This window comes from Oreochromis niloticus, linkage group LG8 (assembly GCF_001858045.2).
Source record: "Oreochromis niloticus isolate F11D_XX linkage group LG8, O_niloticus_UMD_NMBU, whole genome shotgun sequence".
Lineage (NCBI taxonomy): Eukaryota > Metazoa > Chordata > Actinopteri > Cichliformes > Cichlidae > Oreochromis > Oreochromis niloticus.
The window spans coordinates 27,932,170-27,955,735 of NC_031973.2; the positions used below are offsets into that span (position 1 = coordinate 27,932,170).

The 23,566-nt window shown below is 41.0% G+C and overlaps 1 protein-coding gene across 1 annotated transcript; it reads right to left on the minus strand.

Annotated features, from left to right (window-relative positions):
* Nucleotides 1-5,665: 5,665 nt before the first annotated feature.
* On the minus strand, nt 5,666-20,760 carry bms1 (BMS1 ribosome biogenesis factor). Its single transcript, XM_005471232.3, has 23 exons — nt 20,621-20,760; nt 19,315-19,539; nt 19,033-19,223; nt 18,471-18,550; nt 17,180-17,368; nt 16,751-16,893; nt 14,617-14,738; nt 14,330-14,523; nt 14,076-14,218; nt 13,323-13,822; nt 13,111-13,212; nt 11,677-11,831; nt 11,508-11,589; nt 11,259-11,338; nt 10,907-11,089; nt 10,640-10,828; nt 9,749-9,929; nt 9,069-9,127; nt 8,815-8,937; nt 8,359-8,506; nt 7,924-8,099; nt 6,606-6,767; nt 5,666-6,271 (listed from the first exon to the last, which is right to left on the minus strand). The coding sequence occupies exons 2-23, from the start codon at nt 19,485-19,487 to the stop codon at nt 6,044-6,046; spliced, it is 3,603 nt and encodes a 1,200-aa protein (XP_005471289.1). The 5' UTR covers nt 19,488-19,539; nt 20,621-20,760; the 3' UTR covers nt 5,666-6,043.
* Nucleotides 20,761-23,566: the final 2,806 nt, after the last annotated feature.

Sequence of the window (23,566 nt, forward strand, 5' to 3'; positions counted from 1 at the left end):
ACTCTTGCTAATGACCTGCTAATTGTATTCAGGTGTGTTGCAACAGGGTCACATGGAAAAGTTTCAGGACACCAGCCCTCGAGGACTGGAGTTTGAGAGTTCTGAGTTACACTAATTCACAGAATTAGTTAATGAGTGACTGAGGAGCACTCTGATATACCCTTAGTCTTCCCTATTTGTCTCCTGCTGGTCTTTACGCTTTTACAGACGTGTACATTTCTCACAGAGTACTACAGGTGTCTGCTTGTATGCATAGTGTGTGTGAGTGAGAGCGCATTTTTTCGTTGTGAACTTTGTGTCCAGTTCACATGGTCTGCTGTTGACCCTGTTGCTATATTCATGTATGTGTAACTGTGAACTCAGAGCTAGGTCACAGTTCCGCAGCTTGTTAAACAACATTCTCCAATGTAAAATATATATTTGTGAATAAGTGCAGATTGATGTTTCAGTTGTTTTGGTACAGGTGTGTCTCTTACACATTTAATGGATCATTGCTTACGTGTCTTGATCAGTAAAGTTTTTATTCTGTTAAATCATAAAAGATAGATGGATGGATATTACTGTCACTTACAATGTTAGTCTCATCTAAGTAACCTACATATTACTGTGAAGACCAGATAATTCAGAGAAATTGCGAGTTTAGACCCTATTGGGGGTGCTAAAGCCCCCCTAAATTTAATCACAGCAGCCCTAAAAGTAACTACGTATAGTAATAGTACCAATGATATTGTATTTTAGTGTTTAGTGACTGTGAAATGATCAGGACCCACACAGCATTCGATTGTTGGTTACAGCACTTTTTATTCTCCACTGCTTCAGCACTTGGTATTCAACAGGGAAGCCAGCTTTTCCAGCTCCTTCCCACACCACACACCGCTCCTTCCTGACTCCAGACACTAAAAGGTGGGAAAGCGTTCATTAGTTGCAATCCCTCTCACCTATCCCCTCCAACCTCCCGGCACCACCCCGTGAGCTTACCGTACCATCCCTCCACTGCAGCAGAGCCAGAGACCACACCCCTGTCACAGTGACATTTCGCTGACTCCTCTACTGGAGACAGGAGATGATGAAAACTGTCCAGTGTTGTTGATGATCATTTGAAAATGTCAACCCCCAAAGTAATTCAGCTGAACAGAGGTTCGATTTGTGACTTCAGGTGGACATGACTATTTTAGGCAGATCCTTAATTACAAAAGATTTATATTGTGCTTGAACTTGATGTTCCCAAAATCTGATTTTTGAACATGAATAAACTAATCCTCAATTTTATCTGGAGAAAACACAAATGTCGCATTAAGAAAAATGTTTCAATGAGTAAGCCTAATAAAGGCAGAACCCCTGTCTTGGATTTTTAAACTCTTTTAAAAAAATTAAGTATATTCCAGATATTCTTTAAAAAATGTGATTGTGTTTGGAATGCTGAACTTCAAACTGATGTTATTATGTACAAAAACAAGCCTAATCCAAATAAATAGGATGTTTGAGTTAGAAATTAAAACTGCTGTCATTTTAAATCAAAAAGTTTACTTTGTTGACAAAAATGCCACCTTTTTAGACAACTGTTTTTGGGGACCTGTGTGTGTGTGTGTGTGTGTGTGTGTGTGTGTGTGTGTGTGTGTGTGTGTGAAATTGTGCTTTTGTAACAACAGAGGGCAGTGAGGATGGAGGAGTTGGAGGCTGCATGCTCTGCTGGAAGGCTTTAATTCGTTTCCGTTGTTCTTGTTAAATCCGAAAAAAGAAAATCAGGATCAAATTCAGACTTACACATGCTCCTTCAGTGTGACAGGAGCGAGCATCCCAGAGAAGTCTTCTCACATCAGCCAGTGGGGGTAAAAATGACACTCTATCTGACTCTGACACTGTGGACCATCATATTCTGCTAGATAGGCTGAGACACTGGGTGGGTATATCAGGGGCTGCTTTTGGAGTGGTTCGAATCCTATTTGCGTGAACGATCCTTTACCTCTAAGTACAGTTCCTCTTCTATGTTTCTTGCCTATGGTGTGCCACAAGGTTCCGTTTTGGGGCCTTTATTGTTTTTGTTGTATTTAGTCTCTCTTCAGCACTTATTGAGCACTTTTAAGGACATTTCTTATCACTGCTATGCAGATGATATTCAGTTATATATCTCCTTTAAGCCCTAAGATGTTTCCATAATTACAGATTTTGCATAGGCGCATAGACTCCATTAGAGGTTGGATGGCTGATAATTTTCTTCAACTAAACGAGGAGAAGACTGAAGTCCTTGTTTGTGCTCCTAAAAGATTTGTGCCTAGGGTTATAGAAAACCTGGGACCACTTGCTACATTTTTCAAAACTTCTATCAGGAACCTTGGTGTAACCTTTGACTCAGCTCTGACTTTGGACGCTCATGTTAAATCTCTGGTCCGCTCCTGTTTTTATCACTTGACAAACATTACTAAGCTGAGTCCCATTGTATTGAGCTCAGAATTGGAAATTGTTATTCATGCATTTGTTTAATCTCGTCTGGATTATTGTCATTCTTTGTTTACTTGTTTATGTAAAGCCTCTTTGGAGCATCTGCAAGTTGTTCAGAATGCTGCTGCAAAGCTTCTGACCAAGTCCTCCAAGTACTCCCATGTCACACCCCTGCTGATCCCCTTTAAGATTATGACTTTGACATTCAGGGCTCTGCATGGACAAGCACCAACATATATCAGTGAACTTTTACATCCATACATTCCCAGCAGGTCCCTGAGGTCATGTGATCAGCGCTTGCTGGTTGTCCAGCACACGAGGCTGAAAACAAAAGGCGACAGAGGTTTTGTAACTGTGGCCCCGAGACTGTGGAAGTCTCTCCCTTTGAGCCTCAGATCTGTGGACTCAGTGGTCATTTTTTAAAAAACAGCTAAAATCTCATCTTTTTAAACTTAGTTTTGTTTAACTTTTGTTTTTTTCTTTTAGCTTCTGTGAAGCACTTTGTGATTTTTATCTTGAAAGGTGCTGTATAAATAAAATTTTACTTGGGACGTCTTCTCGATCCACCAATAAAGCAATTTAAAATAGAGGAGCCCCTACCCTTTACCAATGAGAAAAAACACTGATCAATGAAGCAGTTTCAGAGAGGCTCTCGCTTTGACCAATCAGAGAGTGAAGGAGGCCTGCTTTAGCGTAAAGGTGTGTAAGTTCTCTAAAACTGCTTCTGTGAACACTTTTCTAAGTTTTATTATGCTTTTAAAATATATGTTGAATATATATTCAAATATACTTTGAAAGTATGCCAGATTTTCATCAAGCATTTTTGAGTATGTTATAATGTTTTTCTTACACCCTGTGTTATGTTTCATACAAACGTTGTTCTTTTGTGTGTAATCATTAATCTTTGATAAATAAAATATTTAATCTTGTATTTGTGTACTTTGCGGTTATTGAATAAAAGATTAGTCACATATTGCACTGATTAACACAGCTGGCTGTAAGAAATGTTTGATGGAAAAAGGAAACAAAGTGTTGTGAAACTTTGAGCTTCTAAGTCAGGGGTGGGCAATCTCAGTCCACGAGGGCCGGTGTCCCTGCAGGTTTTAGATGTGTCCTCGAACCAACACAGCTGATTTAAATGGCTAAATTAGCTCCTCAACATGTCCTGAAGTTCTCCAGAGGCCTGGTAACAAACTAATCATGTGATTCAGGTGTGTTGACCCAAGGTGAGATCTAAAACCTGCAGGGACACCGGCCCTCATGGACTGAGATTGCCCACCCCTGTTCTAAGTCACCAATGTTTAAGTCAGGGGTCTCAAACTCCAGTCCTCGAGGGCCGGTGTCCTGAAACCTTTCCACGTGTCCCTGTTGCAACACACCTGAATACAATTAGTAGGTCATTAGCAAGACTCTAGAACTTGACTGCATGCTGAGGTGGCAGTTCAGCCATTTGATCCACGTTACAGCAGCTCATGAGTGAATGAACATGGTGCAATAAAAGTACTTTTAGAAGCACACTTAAATTTACTTAAATTTAGTTGAGTAGGGTTAGGGGTTGCCACTGCAGCATGCAGTCAAGTTCTGTAGAGTCTTGCTAATGACCTACTAATTGTATAGACACAGACTTTGTTGATCCCACACTGGGGAAATTCTCAAGTTACAGCAGCACAAGGGTCAGCAAGTGAATCTGAGATATATTAGAAAAATGAAGATAAATAAACAGTGCACAAATTTTAAATGAGCAAAAAACTATACAATAGCAATTACTACTGATCTACAATGGCTGTTATATACAGCAAATGCACTCAGAGAATTTTAGCGTATCAGTACAAAGCTGACTGTAGTTCCTGGTCAGTTCATGCAATAAATATAAATGAAAGCTGCACTTCAGTTAACTCGTTATTTAGGTTTATTTATTAGATCTACTGATGCAGCCAAAACATATTGCTTGTTTAATGCTGTAGTCTCTCACACCTTATCCTTTTCTTCCCAGTACCACAACTGTGTGATTCCCAAAGTACGACTCAAACAGAGACTCTAAAACCAGAACAGAAAGATCTGTTTGGAAGATCAAAGATTAAAGATTGTGTTTTTATAGTTCGTAGTAAACCATCCCCTTGTCTTCTCGCTCTTATTGTGTGTACCTTACAAGTCAAATTATACATCAGCCATACTTCCAAAAACATTTATAATTCAGATGCCAGCTGTTAGCAGAAATCTGATGCTCACCAGGAGCACGTATCCCCACTTTCAAAACCTTAAGGTGTCAAATCCATGACTCCAGTGTGGGATCACATGGGCCAGAAGTGGAAGTGACCCTTTACTGACACACTGTAAATAAGCTTAATGCTCAACAACACAGCTAACAGCCTCAGGCACTCTAAGATTTTTGATATTTAGGCCACAAGCATAATTTCCACTTCTGGATAAAGATCGCTCCGTCTTCATGCTTCATAGGAAATTAAGCGTGTCACGTCTTTATTAGGTTGTTATTTATTAATGCCAACACAATAATGCACATCATGTGCTCTGTGACATTATGGCTCCCCTCTCAAGAGTTTGTGCACTATGTTGTTTTTTCTTTGTTTTAATTGGTTAATAATTTTAAGCCCAACCTTTCAGGTTGTCATGAATGGGCCATGTTTTTCTAAATTTTGTGATTCACAAGTGAACGATGTGGAACATACTTAAGACATGACTTATTTAAACAGTCGAAAAAGATACTACTTTATACGGGTCAAATATTTTAAGAATAATGTTTCTCAATGTAAAATTGTAAAGAATCTTTGGATAGGATACACAGCTACCTGCTGCCTCTCCTGCACTGTTAGATGGATGTAAATACATTTCCTCTTGCAAATTATAAACAAGCCAAATGTTCCTTCAAAAAGTAGCACAAACAGATAATAAAAAAATGACTCAACAATGATGAGTAGAGCTAGACTGATATTCAAGCAGACAATAATTTACATTTTTTGTGCCTCTACAAATTAAGAAATTTATGATTAATGACTCAAGAAGATGAAACACATGTGCGTTCAAATTTCGGAACAGGCCCAACATTGATGTTGTAAATAAGTTCTGGCTTTAATATTTTCCGCTGATGGGCAGACCTACTGCATTTCGAATGCACGCCCAAAGGCTTTAAACATCCACTTAGTCTGTAACAATTGTGTCGCACTACGGAGATTTGGTTTTTACTAAAAATCAACATTTCAAATGAAAATTCAGCTGTAAGTTTTTATTTCACTGTAACAACCCCAGAAAAAGACATTTGTTTAAGATCTTGTTCTTGTTTAATTTCTGAAGTAATGTCCATGTCATCTACCAAGCTTTGAAGAGAAGCAATAAGGAAAACAAAAACAAAGAGCTTATTGTTGATATTGTCATTTGTTAAGTTACTGTGTGTCATACAGAGTGAATGAGAGATTGCTCCACCAAGAGCACAACAGCTCAGATACTGCAGTTTCTGTTATTATCTTTGTTTTATTATGTACCCCGTACATTTGGCTTTTCAGATGTAGAAAAATACATTTTTTAATTTAAGCAAAGATCAGTGAGTCTGCAGGGATGGGATAAGGTCCTCGTGGCTCTAAACAGTCAGTCAGTCATCTTGTGGCGTCCCCTTTAGACTCGACCTTTGCTTCTTCTGATCCTTCTGGCCCATGATGCGGTACAGTTTTTTTCGTGCATCTTTCATTCTCTTCATCTTGGCTTCTTCGTCTTTCTCCTTTTGCTGGAGGAACTCTTTGTGTTTGGCATGATGTGCTCTCTGGGCCACCTTCTTCTTGTGATGGTGCACTGTGCTCAGAGCTCGTAGCAGCTCCGCCACCTACCACAACACGAAAAGTCAAAGCAGTGTTTTACTGATCAGTTAGCACAGGGTCATCCTGAACAAACTGGGTGTTGTGCTGCATAGTTTCTGTCAATAATTACAACATTTCAGCGCTGTCAGATCAGTGATTTATCTGGCACCACAGCTCTCTCTGGTTTGGCAGCTGCATATTCTCAGTATATATGAAAACCTGCACATTCACCTCGGTTCTGTTTCCTGTTCAAAGCAAGTTTTTCCTCTCCACTGTCACTAAGACTGTCACTCACTGTGTTGGGACCACAAATTCTTAACGAGCTGCAGCACTCATACCGTAAAGTCAGGTTTTGCTCACCTTCCGTTCGTGGGGCTCGCGGATCACACTGGCTCTCTTGAGGTCTCTGGGCACCTTCCCTTTGGGTTGCAGTAGTTTGGGTTTGCTTTTAAAGGGGAGGGCCTTCTGGAGCTCCTTGGGGATGTGGAGTGGGTTGAAGTGCCTTGGGGCTCGGGTTATTGGCTAGAAGGTAAAGGAATGTATTTCAGGATATCAGTTAGTGAAGGTGTATAATGACCAGTGAGGGTACAGACATGAAAAGACAGGAGAGATGATGACAATGACAAACACTATACAGCCAGGATTTGGTACTGGGTCACACATCACCGAATAGTTAAAGAGCAAAGGTATGCATACTATAGATACCATTCAGTACATGTACATTTCTGAAGAACAAGTGCCAAAATCCTTTTTACTTTTTCTGTGATGCAAAACAATTCAACAACAAACTGATAGAATCTGATCACAAATGTTGTGCTTTCTTCATTAAAAGGACAGTTTGAGCTTTTTAGATCTTATTACAGTTCTATTAGTTTGATTTTCTGGTTTAATAATCAAATGCACATTGGCACACTGAAATAGCACCTCCAAGTCTGAGACCATGGTCCTCAGGTGGAAGAGTGGATTGACACTAGCACAGGAAGGTGCTAACCCAAGTGGAGCAGTTTAAGTATGTTGGGATCTTATTCATGAGTGAGGGGTGAGAGATCTGCGTGGTGTTTGTAGTGATGTAAATGGTAAATGGGCTGGTTCTTATATAGTGCTTTTCTACTCTGAACACTTTTATATAACTCGTCTCATTCACCCGTTCACACAAGCTCTTTCTATGTAAGTGCTTTGTATCTAACATTCACACACATTCATAAACTGATAAGAAACTTGGGGTTAGTTTCTTGCCATGCAGAATGAACCACATGAGCCACCCCAAAGTAGACACTATACCACTCATATTCATTGAGGACTACCTAATGAGCTTTGCTGTTCCTCCACCATTGGAATTCTATACAGTGGGATTAACAGTGCAAGGAATAACTCATCTAGCTTGGCTGAGGTAATACAACATATCAAATGTTGAAGCACAGAAAGAAGAGAAACTTGTTAAATGTTACAGACTTTTCATCAGTTATCACTTTAAACATTGATACTTTGTTTGTTTTTTGTACTATTATCAGTTAAATATAGCCTCTAAATGATTCCATCTTCATTTAAATGTGATACGGTGACCCCAACACTTCCTGGGAAACAGGGTTGCTGTTTCAGTGTTTCAGGGAGCAGATCCCATTTGTTTGTATTTGTGCTTCACTTGTGCACTTTAGAGTGGTCATCAGGCTGAGTCTACCTTGTACAGTGAGTCAATGCTGGGCTTGTTACGGACTCCCAGGTCATGTTTGAGCTGCCCCACGGTCCTCATGCCCGACCACATGTCCTTCTGGCCAACAGGCAGCAGCAGCGAGGTGATGGGGTTGTAAAGCTGAGGAATACTGACTGGATACCAGGAACGCAGGAACACAATATCTGCAGAACAAACAGCGACACTGAGACACGGAGTGGTAGACACACATCACTGAAACATAAGTTAATAATAATTAATCATTTGGATGTGATAAATTTACGAGATTTTGCAGATTATTTTTATTTCCTAGGAACTGGGAACAACTCTTTGTCCTTCCTATAGGAAGTTTTAACCGAGTTAAAGCCTTAACACAATGTAAGATCTGCAGAAACACATTGTATTTATAAACTAACAGTAAAGTCAGCAAAAACAGTCATTCACCACTCATAAGCAGGCGGTCCTCAAACGTGGCTCTGAAAGCTCCTGGAGGAGTCGACAGCGCCTTCTTTATCTGACCTCTGATCCCCGACACTGTTCGTATAGAAGCACCTTCAAATTTAGCCACCTCCAGCACCGTGTTAAACATGCCCTGTGAAGAGAGGGAGGAAACCATCAGCACACGCTACACAAGCAGCATTACCATTACACAATCACCTCATCTCCTGCCTTTTAAATGAACAACACAAACATGAACATGCTTCCTTCTACAGCTACACACGGAGTAAAGGGTGAAGAGCTTCCACTCACTGTTTGGAAAAGTATGACTTTCCTTATCGACTCTTTGGTGACCCAGTAAATGATGTTTCTCTAAGTGTTTTTAGTTAATTATTACATAACTCTTCATATTCTTTGGTTTATTTACATGCTGACATAAAGTGAGCTTCAGATGTAGTGTACCTTAATGAAGCAGGTGTTTTGGAAGATCTTATAAGGGTAACCAATTAGTTTGAGCTTCTTCACAATAGTGACTGATTTATCCAGGTCCAGGACGACTCCTGTGGCTGCAATGCGGAAATTAGCCTACACAGAAAAACAAAACAGGACTTTGAGATGCAATGAGAGTAATTTACATTAAAAGAATTACATGACCAGACATGATGCCACCTTACAAAAGTACACTAACAATCCTCTGTCTCCAGGTAAACACTCACTTTAACTCCTGATACTGACTGAACAGCCAGAAAGCCGGTGCCCTGTGGAGTGATGGGACCTTCAGAGAAACAAAGGGAGACAGAATAAAGGTTTTAATTACAATCTGAGAGTCTGTCATTTATTACGTCAATGTAAACGTCGCAGAGACGTAAACTTTGACACATACTAAGATGCACCTGTGTAACTCACATTAAAAGATCACAGAGCTATACTACAACACAAACGTTCAGTGTTGTTCTTGTTCAGTGTTAGTTATTGTAAGCTACCACAGGGAGATGGGCACAACCCCAGGTTCAAAAACCGCAATGATGTGCAAAAGTCATAAACCCACATTTTATTCTCAACATATCACATGTTCAACCTGAGAAAATGAACCACTTTAAGACAAATATCAGGCCATGTTTAGCAGACGTTTAGCACTGTAGAGACACGAGGTAAACATGTTTGCAAATCACTGGATGTTGTTTGAATTTAAACTGTACGGAGCATCCAAACTTTTTTGGAATTGGTGTTAGGTATGTGCTTATACTTTCTAAAGTCTTACTGTCATTGGAAACCTGAATGAAGTTATTATGTGAAGCCATTCACAGTGCACAGTGTAGTTTAGATATGCTCATATCTACTCATATATGAGTGAAATCTGCGTGTAAATCACAGTCATGCTCTGAATGCAGCTCACCCCAGATTGAGGCTCCACAGTGCATGTGTTGCGGTGTGTATTTAAGCAGGCGGTGGCGTCCATTGTGATCCTCAATATGATAGAGAGGGATGGTCTGGAAGCGACGCCAACCCAAGGACAGGATCAGGGGGTCCCGTGTCTTCAGGATACGCTCATACCAGCGGTGTTTTTTCAGTCGCATCTGAAATGCACAGAGTACAACATTTTATTTAACTATTATTGGAACACTGTATCTTTATAATGTTATTTTCAGATGTGGGAAGTAACAAAGTACAAATACTTCATTAGTGCACTTAAGTAGAATTTTCAGGTATGTGTACTTGAGTATTTTTTTTTTACTCCCCACATTTTTATTTTATACATTACACAGCAAGAACTTTTGTTCTCTTTATGTTCCCTGTTTTTCCTCTTATTTTATCTGAGGTCTCTTCCTGATAAAAGAGTTCTTCCCTTTTCACAAGTGAAGAATCTGAGTGGAAAGGAAAGGACGGGATCACCCAGGATACCGATCCACCAACCCAATCACTTGTGCGACTGCTCAGATTTCTTTTTGTTTTCTTTTTTGTTGGAACAATTTTTAAGACACCCATTTATCTCCATCCTGGATGTAAACATCGAACATTTAGAGTGTTACAAATTCTGACCTCTGAGTTATTAGACAAACACACCAAAACGACATACAATCCATGAAAGTATAAAATATATATGTCAAACTTAGAGTTTAGGGTCTGCTTTGTTTACATGTTTTCAGTTGTTTTGTGCTCAAGAAAATATTTTAAGATGTCAACGTGTCAAAACTGATGTGAGCATAAAATTTATGGATTTTTAATCATTCTATCATTATTTTATTAAGTGCACAGAAACTTTATAAAGTGCAAATGTAGCACATACCTGCAGGTATCCTACATTGCCTTCACTGGTTCCCAGGCCTCCGATGATGATGGGGTAATGTGGGTCAAAGTTCGTTACAAACTCACAGGGTAAGGAGGAAATTTCTAATCGGACGTACATTCCTGGCCGGAAGCCTTCATACTGCACCCTCGACTCATCGTCCATGTCTTCAAACTCAGCTCTGTTCAGCTGAACAAACAGTGGATGAAGATGAGACATAAACAAATGGATTCTTAAATATGAACGTCAGATTGATGGACAGTCTACCTCAGCCTGCTTCTGCATCTCCTCCTTCAGATCGTCAAAGTACGTGGCGTCACCATCATCGTACTCTGTATCGAAGCGCTCCTTCAGTCTGCGTTTCTTTTCAAGGCGCTTGTTCTTCTGCACCTCCTCATCATCCATCTTCACCTGTTGGTCTTCATCGTCAGCTTCATCACTTTCACTTTTCTAATGGTAAAAAAAAAGTGCACGTGGCAAATAACCGTTGTTACATTTTGGGGATGGGTTTGTAGATATGTGCACCCCCGCCCCCCCTCCACTCAGTAAGTAACTGTTGCTGATTATTTTTCATTCCCATCCATCACATTGACACCAAGCTGTATTCTGAGTCACGTACCTCGGCCTGATCTTGCTCCCCAGTCACGCCTTTGTGAACTTTTCCCGTTTCCAGATCTTCAAAGTCACCGTAGAGCTCCTCTACATATAAGAAAACAGAGTACTTATGATGCATGGTGACAAATATATTCTTAGCTGAAAGTCGTTGTAATCAGTCACTGTCACATTACTACTGCTCATAATTGAACTGAGGTGTTTTTGACCAACTCTGAATACAGCGAACAAAACGCTCCTCCCTCTGGACTCTTACCGTCTTCTTTGAGCAGCGTTGCAGCATCCTGGCCTTCCTCCCATTGGCCCGTCACAAAACAATCCCTGATCGAGTTCAACATCTGAAAAAGAAAACAGACCGACTTATTCTAATATTCTGCACAACATCAGCTGTTCTCGAGTCCGAGTTCTGTTAGAAAATACTGGACCTCTTCTAAATCCCAGTTGTGGGAAATGTCGGGGTTGAAATGGGAGCAGTCTAAAGCGTTGGCCTGAACTCTTTTGCTTTTCTGAGGGCGATTAACTCGAAACAGTCCGCCAAGCTCCTCCTCTTCCTCCTCCTCAGAATCTTCTGCCTCCACCACTGCAAAACAAGGATCACCAGAGCTTGACAAGAAAAACTTACATCCTGACGTATGTGATGTAAACATATCACTCACTTCTGAGTAGTTATGGAGGACTGATGACCTACTGTCAATATCACCATGCTTCACAAGGCCAATGCCAACAGTAATTAATGCCAACACTGTATTCAGGGAACTGTGTTTGAACCTGACATCAAATGATTAGATATTAATTTTCATTAAAAATAATTTAATGAGAAAGCTAGACAAGTGTCATCAGCTTAATCGGTCTCCAAAACTCAGTATCCAAAACTGTTGATTAGGAACTCTGACTAATAACCATATTAAAAGCTACAGTCTGAGTTTAAGCATCAGTATCAGTAATCAGGAAGCTTTGGATTTAAACTGGCCTCATTCACTCTTGTACCACTTTAATTACATCAGCACATGTATTTAAAATGATTTCTTTACATCACTATGGTAACAAATGTTTCACTGATATGCTTAAACACGCCAGGTACAGTGTGCTGAGTGCTGATGTCCTTTATACATAAAGCACAGAGCTGAGGTGTTTATCTAACTCATATTAGACGTTAGTAATTTAAAGTATGCCATGTTGATGCCAAAGGTATTCAAGAACATGTCAGTAGAATAAAATAATGTTATACTTAAGATCATCTTGAATCCTTCAATAGACTACGGCCCAGATTTGCCAAGCAGGGCAATTACGTCAACAAACAAACAAACAAACAAACAAACAAACCCTCTGAAAATGTTAGTGGAAAGTTTTGCTGGTGACTAACAATAAACAAATATGACACGAGACACAGATGAGGAATAATGAAGAATGCAATCTACCAGAAACAGGCAGACTGGGTTAGGAAGTGAGTGATCTACTGATAGAAACAACACAGAAACAGAAACAGCTCAGTGCAGGAGACGTCCACAGTAGGGCTTTTTCCATTACACACAAGTATAATGACTTAACTACAGCACGTGTAAACGAACACATTACTGCTACCACATCCTGATCCATCTGCAAGTGAATGTAGTTACTGTCCTACATGAATTAATGTGTGCTTTGTTCTTTTCTGCATTTCTCAAAGATCCTACTCACAGCAATAAACAGTCTCTGTAAAACCTCAAATAAAACTCAGGCAGCTTCAGGCTCCGGTTGAAATATCTTTGGGGAACAAACTGAACTGTAATTGTCCAGTGAAGTGTCAGTTTGTGTATGACAGGTATAGAACAAACAAACAAACAAACAAAGTTATTGATGAAACAAGACGATCAGAATACCTGAACCATAAACCAGCTTTCTCAGGTTGGGGGCAGCTTCCTGATGCCGTAGAAATGCTGCTGATGCTTTCTGTTGCAGGCCCTCCTTCCACTTTAACGTCCCTACAGACAGATCACAACGAGGAATCAGGAAGGAAAATAGTTTGTTTTTTAGCATAAAATTGAACATAAACTAAATCTAAATAAACCTGAATGAGTCGTGCGGTACTTACCCTGCTCCTCTTCTTCATCACTGTCATCAGCACCAATCTCCTCTTCCATCGACTCATCATCTCCATCCTCCTCCTCCTCCTCACTGTCTTCCTCCGACTCTTTAGAACAGTGCCCAGAGTCTCCGGCTCTCTCGGCCTCGCCTTCTCCTTCGCTGTCCGCCTCGCTCTTCTCCAGCTCGTCCTCGCTGTCTGCAAACGCCGGTGCCTCTGTGACCACCTCCTTCTCTCCTTTCATCTCCTCCAGCTTCGGTTTCTTTACTGGGGGAGTGCTGCCTCTGGTGGCTTTTTCAGATTTAGCTCTCGCCTCTTTGAGAAATGTGGACAAATCATCATCCTCTTCCTGGTTCTCCTGGTCACTGTCACTGCCATCATCATCCTCATCACTGCTGGACCCACTAACATCATTCTCCTCCTCCTCGTCCCCAGTGAAGACCACCTTCCTCCTCTGTGTTTGTGTGTGTGGATCCCAGACATGTATCTCTCGAAGTCCCTCCTGCACTCTAACACACAAACAGGACAAGTATCTGTAATACAGTTTTTCAAACATGCGTCTGTTGCTTTGTGCTAGCTGATAGCTCTGGCCCACACTGCATCATGTTTGACTCCAAAGAAACATTTTGAGCCAGCAGGACATGCAGTCATAAAACCAAAGGGTAACATTATGGTGGCTTCGCGTAGCTTTTACTACTGCTGTAGCTCCAACTACACTCACAGCCGTCGTTGTGAAAGATGGAGAGCTTTGTGATGTCTTACCCACTCTGCTCGCTGATGTCTGTGGGGTCCAGGCCAGCAGAGCCACTGAAGAGAGAGACCTTACTGGCAGCCATCTTGGCGTCTAGAGTGACATGTGTTTCTATGAGGGACTGGACCAGCTCTGTGGTAGGCCGCACTTCCTCCTGTAACAGGATCCAAACCATTACTTCAACCCTTGAAAGGCTGGGCCAACATTTTACAAATGCACTTCACACCGTTTAGATGCAAACTACACACTGCCATCTCAGGAATACCTGCAGCTGTTTGACGTGGTTGGCTGGGAGGTCGATGTAAACGGCGTCTTTGTCGTACACGACCCCTCCGACCCCGGCCATGGGCGCGTAGAGCAGACGCTCCTTCTCGTTCAAGGCCCTCTTTTTCTGAGTACCAGGCAGTGGACACGGGTCTGGCAGGAAGTTGACATCTGACATCTGAAAGTCTCCTACACCTACAGACGGGACGACACACAGCACATCACTGCAGTGTTTTCATGACTTTGTTTCATACTGTCAGTCTGCTGTAAAGCTGTCTGTCTTTGTACCTGGTATATGGACCTGGCCTTTGTTTTTCAAATGTGTCCCTCTGAGGTAGCCATACAAGGACACAGTCCGATCACACTTGGGGTCTGTTCTGAGCCTCTCGGGGTCTGTCAAGTCCTCAATACTGAGGAGAGTAAGACAAGATTCAGTTAAAAGGACTAGATGTTACAGTCCCTGATAACATCTAGAGTAAGACAAGAGCAAAGACTGAGTTCACAAAACCCCCAAAACAGTTCCTTAAAGAAACATCTGTTTAAACATCTAAACACACTAAATGTCATCTTTGAAAAACTAACATAGTAACCTTCTTAATAACCTTCTGAACCATGACACGCTCGCTTCGAACCGTCTGTTTTCAAAGCTGTGAGGGTCTTGGGGGGTGTGAGGTTTAGGTTTGTGTGTATTGTGGATTTACGCATTTAGAATTTATAAGTTTTGTTTGGAGGGAATATTTTACCTTCTTCTCTTGTTTGTTTCAGTATTAGTGTAGCTACTTCTTGGATTATTTATTTATTTGAGGCGTCGCACAAAAGACTTAACTTTATGTAGGAGATTTTTTTATGTTTGCTGGAAGAAACATTTTGATTTTTAACTTACTTTTTGTTTAATTTTGTATCTGTGGTTTGGTCGAGTGTGTCAGACAGATGAACATAGGAACGTTCTGTAAACACAGTTATAGTGGAAAAAAGAAGCCAGTTTCTCTTTGTTTCCCTCCCCACCATTGTGGGGTTTTTATTATTTAAATAAACTAGTTTTGTTTTTTTCTGAACAGAGGCTGCTGCCTTTCCTTCCTTTGTTTCCTTCCCTTTGTTTTTTTCCTCACAGGTGCAGCAGTTGACGATACATTGTGCATTTCTTATTACACGCCCCCCTTTTGTCCCCTCCTGCCTGTCAGCTTACACATTGTCATAGTTTACTATATTACATATAATGTAATACCTGAAGCAACACTAATAAAAAATATTAAATAAACAGATAAAAGAAGCACATGAACAAAAGGAGCCCACAGAGCACATCAGGGAAAAGCAAACTGTGTTTAGCACAGCAGCATTCAGATCATAACTCTGACTGCAAAGGTGACCAGACAGGATTAAAAAACACTGTGGTCCAACAAAAAGCTACGCACTGAGCAGCTGGTATATCATCGCCTCAACGCCATCCTTTGTTGTGGCATGCATGTCGCATACAAATGACATCATGGGACTCTTTGCTGCTTTGTTTTAACAATACCATCCACATTAGGTGGCGCTTGATCGTAACTGAAAATGACCTGAGTAGGTACTGGTGGACTATAAGCATTGGTTAATCCGGTGACCGATTAGCCTACAAACTGTTCTACCTCGTGAACCACAGCTGCACACTGCTCGGGGCACAGGGCCAGGTTTGGTGAACTGTCTGCCTGAGAGGACGGTCAGTGACTGCTTTACTTCTTGTGAGAGAGCAGGAAGCCCCACTGCATCCTCCAGCAGAGCAGTAGCCAGGCTCTGTGTGCACCTTTTTAAATGCGAAATGCAGTTCAGTGCTCTCTAAGCACGGAAAGGACCCATTTCAGCACGCCGTGTGAGTCGACACCTTCTAGTCTGTTATTTTGTCAAAGGAGGCTAACAGCTCTCTGTGGGATTCATCCCTGGTATTACAGGCAGTTTCTCAGCTACCATTGGAATTTCTAAGTTGATGAAAGATGAAGATGATGCTGTTGTTTACTCTTGCATCAGTGAAACACGTCAGACATATTCCAGCTGCCCACCTACATTAACAGTCAGTATTTCAGATTAGCTTATCTGGCAAACTGGGAGTGTGCGTATCTGCAGAGTAAAACACTGAGAAAACGTTACTCTTGTAACCCCTGTTCTCTGATAATATGTGGGAGGTGTCTCACCAGATCACCTCCTCTGCAGAAAGCTTGTCGTTAACATTAGACTGAATGATACTTCAGCACCTTGTAAATGAAAATGTACACCTCCATCTTAATGCAATCATGTTGTATTTTTACTGGCACAAACACAACTTTAGGCTGAGCATTAAGAAAGCTACAGACAACTGAACAGTCAAGACTGAAGCCGTCTGTCTCTAAAATGTTTGTTTTCATATTTCTCCATTAACCTCCCACAGCACGTAGCCGTCGTTAGCACTCACCGATCAGCCAGGACGTAGGGGTGGGATGTCTGCCACACCAGAGGACGAAACTTCATAACGGAGATAAAGCGGCCGAGGTTCTTCACCTCCTGGTTCTGATACTCACCATACACCATGCCAGACAGATAAAAGAGCTTGGCCCCCTGGTGGTTGAGGTATAACAGGTCACAATGTTATCACAGACATACAAGGTTTTACGTCAATTTGCAACTTTTTTCCAGGAGTACAGATGTGGGTTTAGAATAGAATAGAATAGAATGCCTTTATTGTCACTATACGGTTGTACAATGAGATACAGAGCATCTCCTACTCAGTGCAAACATGCTGGGGGGGGGGCACAGTTCTGCAGCACTATATACATATGGACAGTATTAACAGAGGGAAAAAATATATATATAAAATGTACAAATATACAATATACCAGTTTACCTGGTACACCTCAGTCCAGAAGCGATGTTTGAGGTTTTTCTTTGTCTTTCTCAGAGTCTTGTTGTTCTTGAATGCATCCAGATGAGTCAGCACACCCATGATACGAGGGAAACCGTGTACTTGACAGATATTGAGAAACTCAAATGTCTCCATCTCAAAGCCAAAGCTGGCATCAATCAGCATCAAAACCTGGAGACAAAAGGAAGCAATGCATTTGTATTGTTTTATTCATTTTACAATTTTACCGGACACAAACAGTTCCAGTCAGAAGTCTATGTGCACTCATCATGGGCATGAATGTCCAGCTCATTTTGGGCTTTTAATAACTTCTTTGAACTGTTATTTTATAAATTTGGTGCACAAGTTTGAATTTATGTTGCATTGTCTCCAACCCACAAAGGGCCAAAAACATGCATAGACCCCACTAATATTTGGTTAAATGTCCCGTAACTATACCTCAACCAAAACCTTTTTCCTAGCATGGACCTAGCTTTTAACCAGAGCCCACAAATCCTCCTTAGGGTAGAGGTTGGAGCTTTGAGAAGGATATTCCAGAAGCTCTGTGTTAGCATGCTTTCCATTTCAAAACTAGTTCTGATGCGCGTCTAGTTTTTGATTTGCTGTGAAGTTAAAGAATCGGGATGTTGTTTGCCTTCATTATTCTATCCACTTGGTGCAATGTACCAATACCACTGATAGCTGTATATGAGCCCGTGTAGATCAGAAACAATCTAAAATGAAATGTATGCTGTACAATTATTCCAGTCATTTCCACACCCCGGAAAAAGAACACTTCAAGAAATATTTAAAAGCCCAGAATGACGACAACATTAATGCTCATGAGTATATGTAAACGTCTGACCACAGCTGTAGCTCAGCACTCTCCTTACCATCTATGACAGCACTGCTAACACAAGGACAGAACATCTCACATCACAGCATGTCCATCTGTTTTAGATTTAAGCTGTTTATTGAATCATATTTAGAATTTAATTTATTGAGCTCTTCGTTTTGCAGAGGTTACCTTTTGTTCAGTGATATTGTATTTATTTATTGAGCCACATGGTTTTTCATATTAGTCACTATTGAAACTAATACTGGATTCATTATCTTTGGTGTGCAGATTTAAACGTCACAGGAGTGAAACACCAGTTTCCCGATTAATAAATGAGCTGATCGACCTCTTCAGCCACGGCCGACCCCCCATTTGTTCCAGAGTTATGACATGCATGTTTTTCTCACCCAATAAAGGCAGATTTAACGTATCAGTTTACTCTTTAGAAACACTTACCAGGTCAGCCACCTTTGCAAGGTCGATCATTGAGTTTATGTCATTGTTACACTCCATGAAAGTCAGCCGACGCTTCTTGCCTGGAGCGACATAAAATAACCAATTAACATAAACGCACACATGCAAATAAATAAAGTAACATTATGGATACATACAAAAAGATTTATTACTGTGTATTTAAATATTTTTATGGCTGCGTATTTATTGTTTCACCAAGGCACAAACCTCTTTTAAGTCCTTTTGCTGAAGTTTTAATGAAGGTTGTGCTAAAGCCTTGATTACACTTTCAGTGGATGCAGTGCTGCACAGCACACCATCGCTGGACTCTAGCAGTGGAGGTGTGTTCAGTACTTATCTGACTGCGTGTCAGGTGTAAAGTTTGGTGGAGGGGGGACTGTGTTTCGGGAGTTGGGCTCGGCCTCCTAGTTCCAGTGAAAGGAACTCTGTGCTTCAGCACACCGAGACATTGTTGCCATTATTTTTCCTGTATCAGTGTGTGTCTGTGTGTGTCTGTAGTGACCAAGTGTCACACTAATCCACAGAGCTTAGTGTTCGAGCTCACCAGAAACGATAGTTACAGGTCCACATATGTCTGTGAGCTTCTGCCGGGTGAAGTTTTTGATCAGGCAGCGGATCAGGGTGCTTTTCCCGACCTTAGGGGGGCCAACAACGACAATCACAATTGGAGGCGGCTCCAGGGGAGTCCGGTCTACAACAGGCACGTGGTGTTTTTTGGTTTTTATGTCCTGGGCCCTTTTTGAGGAACAAACAAAAATAAACACCAACACAGTCTGAAGACATGAACTTGACTCATCTTATTATGTAATGCATAATCAACACTGACCTGTGGAAGGTTTTGGCCATGCGGACAGCAGACTGAACTGCAAATGCTTTGGGGTTGCGTTTGCGTTCATCCTCCTCTGTTGAGCCATTTTGTTTCTTTAGCTTCTTCTTCTCTGCCTTTGGGCCACTGTGCTTCTGCTGATGTGGCTTCTGCTTCTTAACTTTCCCATCCATCCTGTCTACTAAACACACTGCCTCCTATACTCACATGCAGTTTGACTGGAATCTGTGGACAGAGAACAGATTCCACTCAATTTATAGGTATGGACAGGCGTCATCAACTTGACAAATAAAAATGAATTAATATGAAAATTGGCAACATTTTGATTTGATTTTTCAGTTATATGACATGTATGTACAACTCTTTTGCTTTTTCATGATACTTAGGACAGTTATGACATGGCATAATTTTCTCCCACAATATAAGGAATCTATAATATATTAGTTGACCCTTTGTTTTTATTCGAGCATCCCCACATAACTAAAGCTTTCAGCCAAATTTCATATCAAAAGACTTGATATTTATCACCTTCATTATGCATCATGCATTAACTTTTAAAGGAAATATTTGTTTCTGGGATGAATTTTAGTGGAAAAGAAGGTATAAAATGATATAAAATTCAAATAAACATGTATTTTTTTCCTCTACTGAACCACAGATTTTCAGTCAATTTAATTAAATTTCACCTCTTGTCATTGTTTACACTTTTTACTTAAGCATATTTTCACAAATTAAACAGACTTAATACACGCAGGAATAGCTGACTGTACTCCAAGTATCAACACACACACACACACACACACACACACACACACACACAAAGCTCCCAGACACCTAGAGCTGGCTTCCTCAGCTCTTCATCTTCCTCCACAGTTCATCTCAGACCCCTACCACACACTTTATCTAGATACACAAAGATATTTATAAATCCTCGTGCTGTTTCAAAATCCATGTTGGGAAAACTCGAGAGGACACTAATACACATTTTGGCTCTAATATTAACAGAACCACAATATCAGATATGAAAACATGAGAAGGACCCAGTTTGTCTTAGATATGGAAAATATCCCCTCAAAACACGACACTACAAAGACAACCCCTGCCTTTATCTATTGGGATACTTCTTTATTGACTCAGATACTTCACAGGGCGACAGGTTTGCTCTGTGAGCGGAATTTGCCTTTGTTGAAAACATCTGTCTGTCAGCCTGTAGGAGCAAACACTGCCCGCTGCGACCAGCGTCTTTCATAAACCTGCATGTTTATATGAAATGTTCGGGAGAAATACAAAGCACAAGTCGTACTACCTTAAATTAAACCAGTTGTAATCCACTCCACGTTAACTCCGGTTTCACGTGTGAACTGTGACCTCCGGCCCGGAAGTATATGAGAGAGTCCCGTTCGAGCCAAACGAGTGCAAACAAAAACACACAGGAAAGGTTCCGCACGGTGAGCAGGCTACACTTCTCAGTACATTGGCGCCCTCTGCTGGCGAAATGAAGCTGAAGAAACGTACTAAGTATACCGATGAAGATTTAAAGCCAAAGTTATTTTGGTAAGGGTAATATTAGCATTAAGCATTAAGCTCTTCCAGGACACGAACAGCTCTGCAGTGAGTACCACCTCTGGGGTTTATATTTAGCCAAATTTAGCAACTGTCTTAGTCACGACTGGAATGTGTTCATTAACATAACTAAATTATTCAATATAATTACACTAACACAAGTAATGTCCAAATTACTAATTATTCACATCACGTTAAACCACGAGACACACTGCAGGCGAAAGCGCATCAAATCCGATTTTTTTGACCCTATGCGACCCATATCCGATCATGGTCTGACAGTGTGAACGGCACAAATCCGATATTTTCAAATCCGATCTGGGTCACTTTCGTATGTGGCACTGAATCCGATACATATCCGATGTTTTAGAAAGCGACTGCTGTTTGAACGGTCATGTCGCATTAAATCCGTCTTTTACGTCACTGACACAAGACAGACGCCAATTATCAGCGCCCGAGAAGACATCGGGAACGCTTCCTGGCCATCCAGTGTAGATGTTAGTGAAACTGTTGGGAAGACAACGTGAACATTTTATTTGTACTGTATAATCTGCAGATTCTGACAGAAATCTGCAGCTATCCTTTGAAGCACCGCTCCTCTAAAACAGCAATAAGGATCATTATTAGGTTCTTTACATTATTATGTAAAACAAAATAACTTAAAGCAAAAGTTGGGAAACGTAAAGTCCGAAGTCTTTATATTAAGGGCCATCAGTCAAATAATATTGTTTGCTCTGGGTCTAAACAGAGCGCGTTGTGTGTGACGTCTTCTTTTGCGCATGCGGGCCGCTTTGAGCGTTCACACTAGAGCGCGTTTGCTGTCACATTTTATTTGTAGTGTGAACAAGCAGACAAAAAAAATTTGATCAAAAAATCCGAATTGAGCATTAAGACCTGCAGTGTGAACGTAGCCAAAAGGATTTCAGGACCTTGTGGACAATTTACAGTTTTAATGTCAACAGTCATGTCAGCCTGCATCAACACATTTAGAAGACACATTTGGGCTTAACTGGGCCTACTTTAGACAATTACAGGTTAGTTAAGACACTGGCAAATGGTGTACGTCATAAGCCAAGTGGAGTCTGTGCTGGATGTGGTCCAAATGTCATAACATACCTTATATTTGGCCTGAATTAGCACAGGTAAGGATATTTTCATCTATTACCTGATAAGGCTACACATCTGTAACTATCTTCTGTCTCTGGCAAGGACATTATTTTGCCAGATATCCTCACACACTTGAATCATTATAATATAATTATACATGAAATTAGGACATAAAACATTCTGAATTTAAGCGTATGAGTAAATATAAGATTATGACTTGTGTGTTAAAAGATATCCTACATTAATGAAAAATATCAGATGTTTACTAAATTCAGTCGATGACTGATTGGAAACGCACCTCCCTGTCTATATAAGGTCCTGTACAGAAATATTTTTGCAGCACTGAAGGTCCCAGTGCACACAGTGGTCTCCATTATCCATAAATGGAAGAAGTTTGAAACCACCACGGCTCTTACAACTGGCCACTCAGACATTCTAAGCAACTGGAGTAGAAAGGCCTTAGAAAGGGAGAAGACCAGGTACCTGATGGATAGTCCAACAGAACTCCAGCATTGCTCTGTGGAGGAAGCAGAACCCTCCAGATGGACAACCATTTCTGCAGCACTCCACCAATCAGACCTGTATAGCGGAGTGGAGGGAGAGAAGCCACTACCCAGTGAAAGGGACATGATAGCCCCCCTCTCAGACCACGAGATACAAACTTTTCTGAACTGAACAGAATCTGAACTGTTTTTTAGCAGCAGGCACTGGGAGATCAGTCAGGGTCAAGGAAAAGATGAATGTAGCGATGTACAGAGATATCCTCGATGATGGTAAATGGACTGATTCTTATATAGCGCTTTTCTACTCTCCTGGAGCACATGCTTTTTCAGCGCTTTCTAACTAGCATTCATACACATTCATACTCTGATGGATGGGGGGGATCAGCAGATGAGCTGCTCTACCTCCTGAGCTACAGCCACCTGCTCCAGAGTGTTCTGGATCTCTGAAAGGGTCGAAGGTTCGTCTTCCATGACAATGACTCTAAGCACACGGCCAGTTTAACAAAGGAATGGGTTTGGGTCAATGTTGTGAATGTCCTCGAGTGCCCTGGTTGGACCCCAGAGCTGAACCCAAATGAACATGTGAAAACGGCTGCGTACCGACACTCCTCATCCAACCTGATGAAGCTTGACAGGTTCTGCAACGAAGAATGGGAGAAATCAGATTCCGACTCAAAAAGACTTAACATATAACGTTTCTGTTTTTTATGCTTAATACGTTTGCAAGAATTTCAAGCAAAGTTTTTTCACTTTGTCATTATGAGGTGTTGTGTGTAGAGTTTTGAGGGGAACACGAATTTAAATGATTCTGGATTATGGTTATAACATGGTGAAACAAATGAATGGTGTGAATGCTTTCTGGATGCGCTTCATGTTTTTGGAATTGTGTGTGTAGTTTCATTTTTTGTGTATATATTATTATATTATATCCATCCATTCATTCTCTTCTGCTTATCCAATTCAGGGTGACAGGGGGCTGAAGGCTATCCCCGCCATCTTAGACAAGATCACCAGTCTGTCACAGGGCTAACACAGACAACCAGTCACACGCACAGTCACACCCATGAGCAAGTTCGAAT